General features: G+C 50.9%; 1 protein-coding gene across 1 annotated transcript; it reads right to left on the reverse strand.

Annotated features, from left to right (window-relative positions):
* Nucleotides 1–2973: 2973 nt before the first annotated feature.
* On the reverse strand, nt 2974–10369 carry LOC107112833 (zinc finger protein 345-like). Its single transcript, XM_015414026.1, has 5 exons — nt 10303–10369; nt 8174–8245; nt 6704–6817; nt 5210–5280; nt 2974–5079 (listed from the first exon to the last, which is right to left on the reverse strand). Exons 1-5 carry the CDS (start codon nt 10334–10336, stop codon nt 2974–2976), a joined length of 2397 nt encoding a protein of 798 aa, XP_015269512.1. The 5' UTR covers nt 10337–10369.
* Between the last annotated feature and the right edge of the window lie 1476 nt (nt 10370–11845).

Consider the following 11845-nt stretch of genomic DNA (forward strand, 5'->3'; position numbering starts at 1 on the left):
ATCAGGCTTCATGGAGGCCTACCTGACAATGTTGTTGAACAAAGCAGAGTTAATGATGCAGAGCATTTCAGGGGGGTGTGCTTCGTAAGATGAGGGCCTGGGGCTCAGTGGCAAAGCGCATGACTTGCACGCAGGAGGTCTCAGGTTCAGCCTACGGTCCATCCAATGAAAGGATCCTGGCAGCAGGTGTTGGGAAAGACCTGAACGGCTGCTGTCCGAGTAGACAAGGGCCTGATTTGGCATAGCGCTGCTTCATGTGTTCACTGTATAACTATTAAGACACCAACAAAAGGGTGGGGCTATGGCTCAGTGGTGGAGCATCTGGTTTGCATACAAAAGGTCCCCGGTTCAATCCCTGGCACCTCCAGTTAAAAAGGATCAGGGATTAAAAGATATGAAAGACCTCAACCGAAAACCCTAGAGCGCTGCTGCTAAACAAGGTAGGAAATACTGACCTTGATTGGTACAAGGCAGCTTCTTGAGTCCGATAATTGTCTGGGTGTCTTGGTGCACGTCTGCTCATGTTGACTGAGCGGCTGAGTTGGGTTGCCAGCTCTGGATTGGAAAACACCTGGAGATTTTGGAGGGTGGAGCCAGGGGAGGGTGGTGTTTGGGGAGGGGAGGGACCTCAGCAGGGCAGAATGCCCGGGGCAAATTGCCCAGGGGTTGCCCCCCCCCCCCCCAAGCTGCCATCTTTTCCAGCAGAACTGATCTTGGTCACCTAGAGATCAACTGTGAGGGATCTCCAGGTGCCACCTGGAGGTTGGCAACCCTAAGGCCGAGAGCTGAGGCCACCAATATAAAATCACTCTGATAAATCGACCTGGGGGTCTAAAGGGTGGCTGTGGCTGTGAGCAGAGTTAAGGGTAACGGTTATCTGATTAACCGTTTGGTGTAGTGGTTAAGTGCGCGGACTCTAATCTGGGAGAACCGGGTTTGATTCCCAACTCCTCCACTTGCACCTGCTGATGTGACCTTGGGTCAGTCACCAGCTCTGGCACAGCTGTCCTTGAAAAAGAGCAGTTTGTGTCAGAGTTCTCTCAGCCCCACCCACCTCACAGGGTGTCTGTTGTGGGGAGGGGAAGGGAAAGGAGCTTGTAAGCCGCTCTGAGACACCTTTGGGTAGTGAAAGGTGGGGTAGAAATCCAATCTCCTCCTCCTCCTCCTAAATTATCCACAGCAAACCAGGCATGTTTCCTGTGCATTTGCACACTCAATTCACAGTGCAGTCCTAGGCAGAGCCATTCTAGTCGAAGCCCATTCCAATCAGGGCAGAGTTGCTCCAGTCTCTGCCATCATTCCCTCTAAGCTGAGTTTGAGTCAGCTCACAGTTTTTTACCCTCCGGCTCATACATTTTTGTCTCAGGAAGGATGGCTTCAGAGCAAAGTAATTGATGCAGTAGCCCAATCGCTCGCTCACAACTGTCATGCCAGTAGCTCACAAGGTAGAATTTTTGCTCACAGGACGCCACGGCTTAGAGGGAGCACTGGTCAGCCCACAGATTGGCTGAGATAAAAGGTAACTGCAGTCTCTCCTTCTCCCCCGTCACGGCTGTTCTGGCTCCTTAGACCTTCCTGGAATCCAAACGCCCCCACGTGTGTGTCAATTTCTCAAGAGTGATGCTGATGATCAAAGCTGGCCTGGGAGGTCACATGCTCGGAAGTCCCGCCTCCTCTACACAGGACGGCAGGAACCCATCGCCAGCCTCAGCAAGGGCTCTGCGGAAACAGAAATGCACTCTGCACATGGTCAAAGGCTCTCTTCTGCTACACGCCACGTTTCAGGCCTAGAATTGGGAGCTGAATCCTGGACAACCCTAGATCCAGCTATGGCTACCAAGGCAATGAGTCCCACTTCGGGTGCATCAACTAACGCAAAGGAGCAAGTGGGAGTGGCCAGTTTTAGCCTGCCAATCTAGTGGCACCTCTAACAGCAACTTTATGGGTAGACGCCCGTGAGTGATAATATTTACTGCCATGCTGTGAAAAGCATCGCCTGCTAACTTCTTTAGAACCAGCAGCTATTCCAAGCACAAGAGCAGGTTTGGGTTTTCCCCTGCTCAGTTGGCAAAGTTACTAAAACCAGGATACAATTAGGGGCAGGGGGCACTGCAGTGCCTTTCAGACTTGAGCCACCGCAGCTCCAAGTTACTAAAACCAGGATACAATTGGGGGCAGGGGGCACGGCAGTGCCTTTCGGAATGGAAGAGAGGGGACTGACCCCTTCTAAACAGAGAGCTTCCCTCTTCACCATGCACTTCTATTTGGCAGAAAGGGCTACTCAGCTGGGGCCTTAGAGAATATGTTGTGAGGTAGGATTGGACGGAAGAAGACTGTTCAAATAACTGAGGGCCTTTGGCCGGCAGGCTGGCCGGAGCTTTTCTGCTAAGGCCTGATAAGACGAACAGATCTGATGATGTTGAAGTTGGATTTAGGATTCCTGGATTCAAATTCACCTCTCCTATGGCTTCACTCCCCAGTTGTTCAGCCGGGTGCTCTCTCGCTCGCTCTCATCCTGTTCCCAATATTCCGAGTTAAGAACCAAGTTTGATGTTTCAGAGGGAACACATGGTACGACCCACCTGGACTGTACCCTCTCAGAATGCAGGGGGAGCAGGAGTTAATACTTCCCGAATGCCTCCCTTCCACAGAACTCTAGCACCTCTGAAGGAAAGACACTCAACACAACCTTCTTTTCAATATGCTAGAGGTGTGCTGGGGGGGGGTTGATGGGAAGGGAGTATTTCGATATGGGAAATGCCTGTCCCACCATCCCCACTTCAGAGTCCTGAGGTACCTCCACCTGAGGTATCATCACCATCCCAGTAGGACTATACCACATGGTTTTCTTACGAGCTGCATCGTTCTGGATTTCTTAATGGCCGCATCAGCCGGGACGTAACAAAGAGAGCAAAAGGAGAGCCATGGCTTCCCCCCAGCAAATGTCTCTAGGAGTCAAGGTCAGACACCCGCTCATGACGTGGTGGGGGGCTGGGGCCAGCCCTCGTGGGTCAGGGCAGATGCCCAGCTGGAGCTGCTCTCCCCCAGCCTCCACGGATCGGGAGGCAAGAACCCCTTCATGCCCCACCCCCGCAGCCCCCCAGCTGGGGAGGCACTGGGGACGGGGCCTTGGAAGGGAGTTGGGAGGGCCTCGGGCCACGTGGCAGCGACTGGGGTGCTGCTGTTCCTGTCCCCCTCGCTCCACCAGGGCGGCACAAGTGAGAGGGGGGGTTCCGAAAGAGCGGGCAGCGGCTCCTTGGGGTGCTTAGCGCCGGAGGATGAGGAGAGGCCTTTGCCCGCCTCGGTCCCTCCCCGTGCCCCTCCTTTCAAGGGCCGGTCAGCCGAATGCGTGCGCTGGTGGCGGTTCCGGTGGGAGCTGCGGCTGAAGCACTTCCCGCACTCGGGGCACTGGTAAGGCTTCTCGCCCGTGTGGACCCGCCGGTGCCTCTCTAGGTGAGAGACAAAGCTGAAGCTCTTGCCACAGACGGTGCAGTCGTAGGGCTTCTCGCCCCGGTGGGTCCGCTGGTGCGTGAGCAGCTGAGCGCCGGCCACAAACCGCTTCCCACACTCCTTGCACTTGTGGGGCTTCCCGCTGGAGTGGGTTCTCTGGTGCTGGAGGAGGGTGGAGCTGACGCTGAAGCTCTTCCCGCACTCGTTGCAGCGGTACGGCTTCTCCCCGGTGTGGATCCTCCGGTGCCGGTCCAAGTGGGAGCTGACGCTGAAGCTTTTCCCACAGTCCCCGCACTCATACGGCTTCTCCCCGGTGTGGATTCTCCGGTGCCTTTCCAAGTGGGACGTCCAGCTGAAGCTCTTCCCACAATCGGAGCACCGATAGCGCTTGCTCTCGGCTGCGTGGGACTTCTGGTGCTTCACCAGCGACGCCAGCTCTCCGTAGGTTTTCCCACACTCGGTGCACTTGTGCGGCCTGTCGGGGGAGTGCACGCGCTGGTGCCTCTCCAGGTGGGAACTGACGCTGAAGGCTTTGCCGCACTCCTCGCACCGGTATGGCTTCTCTCCCGTGTGGATTCTCTTGTGCTTGATGAGAGCGGAGCACCAGCTGAACTTTTTCCCGCACTCCGGGCACTGGTAAGGTCTTTCTCCTGTGTGGATTCTCTGATGCTTCACCAGCGACGAACTCTGACCAAAACCTTTTCCACAGTCCGGGCACTTATAAGGTTTCTCGCTGCTAACTGGTGGCGAGGGCGGAGGCGGGGGCTCAGGGACAGCCCGTCTGCGGCTACATTCTGCGCATTTCGTGGGGTCCCTGCCCCCATTTGGGGAAGTCTGGAGGTGGTGGAGGGTTGCCACACTGAGGTAGAAGTTTTTCCCGCACTCTATGCACTGGCGTGGCTTCTCCCCTGTGTGGATTCTCTGGTGCCTGTAGAGGTGGGAGCTGCGGCTGAAGCTCTTCCCACAGTCCGTGCACTGATACGGCCTCTCTCCTGTGTGGATTCTCTGGTGTCTCTCCAGGTGGGAAGTGAAGCTGAAGCTCTTCCCACACTCCAGGCACTCGTACGGCTTCTGGCCCTGATGCTTCCTCTGGTGAGCCACCAGGTTAGTGCTAACGTTGAAGCCCTTCCCGCACTCCTCGCACTGATAGGGCTTGTCGTTGGCATGGGTCCTCTGGTGCTGGACCAGGGTGGAGCTAACAGTGAAGCTCTTCCCGCACTCTTTGCATTGGTAGGGCTTCTCCCCTGTGTGGATCCGCCGGTGCCTCTCCAGGTGTGACCCGACGCTAAATGCTTTCCCACACTCTTTGCACTTGTAGGGTTTCTCCCCCGTGTGGATCCTCCGGTGTCTCTCCAGGTGGGAGGTCCAGCTGAAGCTTTTCCCGCAGTCCTCACACTTGTAGGGCTTGTCGCCCGCGTGGCACTTGCGGTGTTTGGCGAGAGCCTCAGCCTCGGAGAAGCTCTTCTCGCATCCGTCGCACTTGTGGGGCCTCTCATCCAAGTGAAGTCTCTGGTGCCTCAGGAGGTTGGACTTCTGGCTGAAGCTCTTGCCGCAATCAGAACACCGGTGTCCCCTCTCGCCTGCCGGTGGTTTCCCATGAGGCAACAGGGGGTTGGAGATGCCCACGGTCTGCGGGTGTGGTTTAATCTGCTGCTCTTTCAAAAAAATGCTGCTCGTTCCCTTCAGCTGTTGAGCTTCCTAGTCTCTCTTCCGGCTGGCTCTCTCCCTCGACTGGATTCCCCTCTAGAGACCTCTTTGCTCTCAACTCTGTCTTGCTGGGAGCCTCTGGATGAGGAAGATCCCCCTCATTCTTTCTCCTCAGATCATCACCTGAGGAGATAAATTCACAAAAGGGGGTGAGACAGATTAACTGAGGACATTCACAAAAGGGGGTGAGACAGATTAACCGAGGACAGGTCCATCAGTCAGTAGCGACTACTCATGATGCCACGTAGGACATTCAGATGGAGGGCAGGGGGCTGTTCCTGTTGGCAGCAGAGGATAGGATTTGCAAGAATGGGTTTAAATTAAGGGCGGGGAGGTACCGGCTGGATATGAGGAAAAACGTTTTGACAGTGAGAGTTGTGCAACAGTGGAATCGGCTGCCTAGGGAGGTGGTGAGCTCCCCCCACTGGCAGTCTTTAAGCAGCGGCTGGACAGACACTTGTCAGGGATGATCTAGGCTGGTCCTGCATTGAGCAGGGGGACGATGATTTGGATGGCACCTTCCCACTCTGTGATTCTCTGATTCTATGAAGAGGCAGTATGCGTCTGAATACCAGAGCCAGTGAATACCAATGTGGTGTAGTGGTCAGAACGTTGGACTAGGTTCTGGGAGACCTGGATTCAAATCTCCACTCTGACCTGGAGCTTGCTGGGTGACACTGAACCAGACACACTCAGCCCAGCCTACATCACAGGGTTGTTGTGAGGATAAACGGGGAAAAGGAGAACCACGTACACTGCTCTAAGCTCCTTGGAGCCAAGGTGGGGTAAAAATGGCCTAGTTCAGGGGTCCCCAACATGGTGCCCGCCAACACCTTTTCTGGTGCTTGCCAAGTGTTTTTAGGAAGTGGGTGAAGCCAGGCAGGGCTTTTTCCCAGCAAGGCTTCCGATTGACTAGTGGAGATTTGATTGGCGGTGCAGATTTTTTAAAACGTTACTTTGGCGGCAGCCTGTCCCACTGTTACTCACTGTTACGGAAGTTGAGCTGTCGCAATCATTTTGTGGCTGAGGGGGCCATTTTGTGGTTTTGCCCACCATGCCGTGTAAGATTTCCAAATGTGCTCGCAGACCTCAAAAAGGTTGGGGACCCCTGGTCTAGATGTTGGAGAGCTGAAGGGGGAGAGCTGCCCCATGTCCTATGTGGGAGATCCACACATGTGAGTGGCTGACTGTGTTAAGAAACATGATGCTGGAACTGACGGATGTTTGCTCGTCTGGTGATGCTCAATGACCCAACTGACTCCACTGAAAAGCACCACGTGTGCGTGTGTGGGAAGGGTGTTGATCTGCCCCAGCCCATCCATGTTTGCAAGCCACCATGGGCTGCAGCAGTTATTCAGTAGTGGGCACAGGGATGCCAACCATCCTTAGGCCTTCTGGAGACTCAAGTATGCTGTCTGTCTGTCCCCCATTATTGAACTGCATCTCCATTCAGCTCTTCCCAGGCAGAATTTGTAGCCATCACGCTTCAGGAAAGCCACTTTCCAGTCCTGAGGTGCAGCTCTGTTTTGGTGTCTGGGTTCCTGACCTGGGCTGGCCTCCTTCAGTATCTCCCTGCCCTCGGACTCCTGAAGGTCTGGAACCCACAGATCCTCCCCTCGGTCCATCCAAGAGAGCAGGTCAGGTTTAGAAAGTGGAAATCCTGCAGATGAGATAAAAAGGAAGGGCTTGACTCCCATGGACAGCACCCTGTTATTCCCTTCTTCGACTGTGGTGTTCCCCTGGGCATATTTATTCACACTCTGAACACTTTTCAGCCTGGAATGTGTCACTTATCATAGAATGTTAAGAGTTGGAAGGGACCTTGCAGGTCATCTAGTCCAACCCCCTGCACTCTGCAGGAGCATAGCTGAAAGAGAGCCCTACAACATATCCAAAAGGTGGTCGTCCAGCCTCCGCTTGAAAATGCCCAGCGAAGGAGCATCCACCACCTCCCGAGGCAGTCTGTTCCACTGCTCAAATGCTCTTACAGTTAAGAAGTTTCTCCTGATATTTAGTCAGTAATGACTCCCTTGTAATTTCCACCCATTAGATCTAGTCTTGCAATCCGGAGCAAGAGAGAATAGATCTGCTCCATCTTCTACATGACAGCCCTTCAAATACTTGAAGACTGCAATCATGTCCCCTCTAAGCCTTCTCTTTCCCAGGCTAAACATACACAACTCTTTCAGCCTTTCCTCATAAGACTTGGATTCCATCCCTCTCACCATCCTGGTTGCCCTCTTCTGGACATGCTCGAGCTTGTCAACATCCTTCCTAAAATGTGGTGCCCAAAACTGGACACAATACTCCAGGTGAGGCCTGACCATAGCAGAATAGAGCGGAACTATCACCTCCCGTGATCTGGACACACTGCTTCTGTTAATGCATCCTAAAATTGCATTAGCTTTCTTCACAGCCACATCGCACTGCAGGCTCATGTTTAGCTTGTGATCAACCAGAACACCTAGATCCCTTTCACATGTGCTGCTGTCAAGCCAAGTCCCTCCCATTCTATATCTGTGCCTTTGATTTTTTGTACCTAAGTGTAGGACTTTGCACTTATCTCTATTGAAATTCATTTTATTTGTCTCAGCCCACTGTTCCAGCCTATCTAGATTGTTCTAACCCGACAGCTCAGCAATTTCATTGTGTGCCCACGAGTTCTTGTATTGTGAGAAAGGGAGAAAAGGCCTTCTTTCTCTACCTGATCTATCCCATGCATAATCTTATAAACCTCGATCATGTCACCCCTCAGCCGTCATTTCTCCAAGCTAAAGAGCCCCAAACGCTTTAACCTTTCTTCATAGGGAACGTGTTCCAACCCTTTGATCATTCTAGTTGCCCTTTTCTGCACTTTTTCCAAAGCTATAATATCCTTTTTAAGGTGTGGTGACCAGAACTGTACCGTACTGTGGCAAAGCTCATGCACAGCACATTTCTTTATTGCATAAATGGGATTAACGTGATGTAGAAGGTCCGTGCGTTTGAGTTCTTGCACCAAGCACGCTCAATTTACCTGATGCCAACCCTCTCCGGTGGGACTCAGCCAGCGCAGTGATCCGAGGCAGGCTAATCGCCATCTCTTCTGCTAACAAGAAAGAGGAGAGAATCCCATCAGGAGATCAGATGAGTTGATTGGGTGTGCTGATTCATTCTTTGGCTCTGTTGACATATTGCCCCACTGCTAACTTTCTACTAGAACATTTTGCATTTCCCCACTTTTGAGGACAACTGCATTATGCCAAGTTCCACTGCTGTGCTGAGGCTTGTCGGTAAGACAGCACCTGAGATCATGAATTGGGGAACTGTGCTTGGAATTCCAGACATGTCAGGTGCAATGCTCCCTCTCAGCTGTGGAGTCCTGTGAGCAGAAATTCTACTTTGTGAGCTACTGGCATTCAAGTTGTGAGCAAGCGATTTGGATACTGCATAAATTAGTTTGCTCTGGAGCCACCCTTCCTGAGCTGAGACTAAAATGTGTGAGCTAGAGGCTAAAAAACTGTGAGCTAGCTCACACTAACTCAGCTTAGAGGGAACACTGGTCAGGTGCAATGCTCCCTCTCAGCTGTGGAGTCTTGTGAACAAAAATTCTACTTTGTAAACTACTGGCATTAAAGTTGTGAGTGAGCAATTTGGCTACTGCATAAATTAGTTTGCTCTAGAGCCCTCCTTCCTGAGCAAAGACAAAAATGTGTGAGCCGGAGGCTAAAATACTGTGAGCTAGCTCACACTAACTCAGCTTAGAGGGAACACTGGTCAGGTGCAGTCCCATCCTCTCTGAGACTGGATACACTGCACTGTAAAAGATAGGCTGGCTGGCCACAGCATGGAGGGGCGCCTGTGGCTCAAAGGCAGAGCACACGGGTTGCCTGCCAAAAGGCCCCGCTGTTCAGTCCCTGGCAGCTTGAGTTCAGGGATCCCAAGTGATAGGAAGTACCTGTCTCTGCTTGAGACTCTGGCAAATGACTGCTGGTCAGAATGGGCTATTCTGAGCTAGATGGACCAGGGTCTGGCTCAAGGCTAAGACAAGAGAAGGATACTAGGTCTGTGATATTTCTGTGTAGGTAAGAGAGCCAGTTTGGTGTAGTGGTTAGGAGCATGGACTCTAATCTGGGAGAACTGTGTTTGATTCTCCACTCCTCCACATACAGCTGCTGGGTGACCTTGGGTCAGTCACAGCTCTCTTAGAACTATTGCCTCAAGATTAGTTCTCTCAAGAGCTCTCTCAGCCCCACCTACCTCACAGGGTGTCTGTTGTGGGGAGGGGAAGGGAAGGAGATTGTAAGCCGCTCTAAGAATCCGATTGAAGGGCAGGGTATAAATCCAATCTCTTCTCTTCTTCTTCTAAGAATAGAGTAACCCTTAATGGCAGCAGACACTATGATAATTTGAATGTTTCTTTTGCTCCATTCAGGAGGGGCACTGAGAAACTGGAGGCCAGCCCCTTTAATAGTCTGAAATCCCCCCTTTCAAATCACATGCTTTGATTCCTATTATTGCTACATCTGCTATGAATGTACTCGGAGCTTCCTGGGTGCCTTCAGGCAACAGACTGCAAGTAAACAATGAAACATCAACTGGTTTTTCCTCATGATTGTTACATTGTGAAAAAAACCTATAATTAGGATGACATTTACATAGTGGTCATTATACCACAATCTGTATAGAATGGTTTGTCTGTACTGGCAGCACAGTTCTATACCTGTTCAAGGGGAGTGATACGATTCTTCTCATTCTTTGGGAGGCTAATACAGCTAACCAAGCAGTCACATGAACCGTAGGGTAATTTATCACTTGACTAACAGTGGCCCACATTCACATGGAGACAGCACCAGAGTGTGATCTCTTCCACAGATCTCCCAAGAACCAATAGAGACAAATTCGTGGCAGATTGGTCTATCACAACTATAGGCCTTAAGAGCTATATGGAACCTTCATGCTCAGCGGCAGCATATCTTAGAATATCAGGCTCTGAGGACAGATAACTTGGAAAGACTATTGCCTTCTTGCCCTGCTTGAGGACCCGGTGAGTCTCTTACTGGTCACTGTTGACAACGGAGTCCTAGACTAGGCAGACTTTTGGTATGACCCATCAGAGACATTCTTATGGCCCCCCAGTTCTTCAGTGACGAGCTGTATGCTTACCCAGAGAGATGAGCGTCTCATAATTCTCCTGCATGGTGCTCCAGAGAAGGCCTCAAGCAGGAGGCCCTACTCTCGGCTGAAGCACAACAGCCTCCTTGGCGGTCTCTGGCATCTGAAACAACCCCCCAGTTCTTCAGTGACGAGCTGTATGCTTACCCAGAGAGATGAGCGTCTCATAATTCTCCTGCATGGTGCTCCAGAGAAGGCCTCAGGCAGGAGGCCCTACTCTCGGCTGAAGCACAACAGCCTCCTTGGAGGTCTCTGGCATCTGAAACAACAAGCGACCCATCTGTTCAATTGCTCCTAAATCTCTGGAAGTCAAAAGCTGAAAATAGAAAGATGGGGGGAGGATGTTTAAAAACCCTAGGGGACTCGTAGCATAGTGCAACCACTAAGAGTTCTATGCTTAGAGGACCCCAAGGACCGCTCTTTAACCACCCCACCTGCACCAGCTGTCTAGAAACCGACTCAGCTCTTCATTACCTGTTCCTGATGAATTGCCTCCCCCACCCCTTATTTGTCTTTTGGTGATGCCTTGCCCTTCATTCAAGGGGACCCCCATCCTTTAAAAAAACAGCCTGTACGATGATTCTCAGCTGCTAAAAGGAATTTTGTTATTTCCCATTACTACAAATTATTTCAAATTCACATAAAATATTGAGAGAATTTGTTTATATATCCTTCCTTATTTCTATTTTTAGACTGGGAATTATGAAAACATATTATATGGACAAAATAGTGCTATCGGTAATGTTATAATACTATAATGATTTACTTAGTTTTATTAATCCATTTTTTAAATATTGTCTTCAGTAGTTGCTGTAGATTTTCCAGGATGTGTGGCCGTGGTCTTGGCATTGTAGAACCTGATGTTTCGCCAGTAACTGTGACTGGCATCCTCAGAGATATAAACACAGAAAGATGGAATACTCTCTGTGTCAAGGTGAGAAGAAAATGGTAGGCAGTAAATTTATATCTACTCCAGAAGGACATGCTAATGGAGGAGCTTTCCTGAGGAGGTTCTTTTGTTTCCTGAGGAGGTTTCCTGCTTCCTGAGGAGTTTGTTGAAATTCTGATCTTATCTGTACTGCTATTGTCTGATGTAAAGCCTTTTGTGTTTTTCAGGACAGGAAGCCATGTCCTATTTATTTTTAAACTCTCTTCTTTCCTGTTGAAATTATGTTTATGTTTGTGAATTTCAATGGCTTCCCTGTGTAATCTGACATGGTAATTGAAAGTGTTGTCCAACCTTTCAGTGTCTTGGAACAAAATACTGTGTCCTGTTTGAGTTAGGCTGTGTTCAGCCACTGATGATTTTTCAGGTTGGCCAAGTCTGCAGTGTCTTTCATGTTCTTTTATTCTTGTCCGAATGCTACGCTGTTTGGTCCCGATGTAAACTTGTCCACAACTGCATGGTATGCGGTATACTCCTGCAGAAGTCCATAGCATGTCCATAGCCTGGGGAACTCCTACAAGACCATGACTCAGCCCTACCCACCTTCTGGAGTAGATATAAATTTACTGCCTACCATTTTCTTCTCAC

Source organism: Gekko japonicus, unplaced genomic scaffold (assembly GCF_001447785.1).
Source record: "Gekko japonicus isolate JY-2015 unplaced genomic scaffold, Gekko_japonicus_V1.1 scaffold2821, whole genome shotgun sequence".
Taxonomy (NCBI): Eukaryota; Metazoa; Chordata; class Lepidosauria; order Squamata; family Gekkonidae; genus Gekko; species Gekko japonicus.

Excerpts from the sequence above, each read along its gene's own strand:
- LOC107112833 (XM_015414026.1), bottom strand. The coding sequence starts at position 10,336 with ATGCAGGAGAATTATGAGACGCTCATCTCTCTGG. Across the intron at positions 5,281-6,703 it reads ACTGAAGGAGGCCAGCCCAG|GTGATGATCTGAGGAGAAAG; the intron begins GTCAGGAACCCA and ends TTATCTCCTCAG. Across the intron at positions 5,080-5,209 it reads CCAGCAAGACAGAGTTGAGA|ACCGTGGGCATCTCCAACCC; the intron begins GCAAAGAGGTCT and ends CCACACCCGCAG.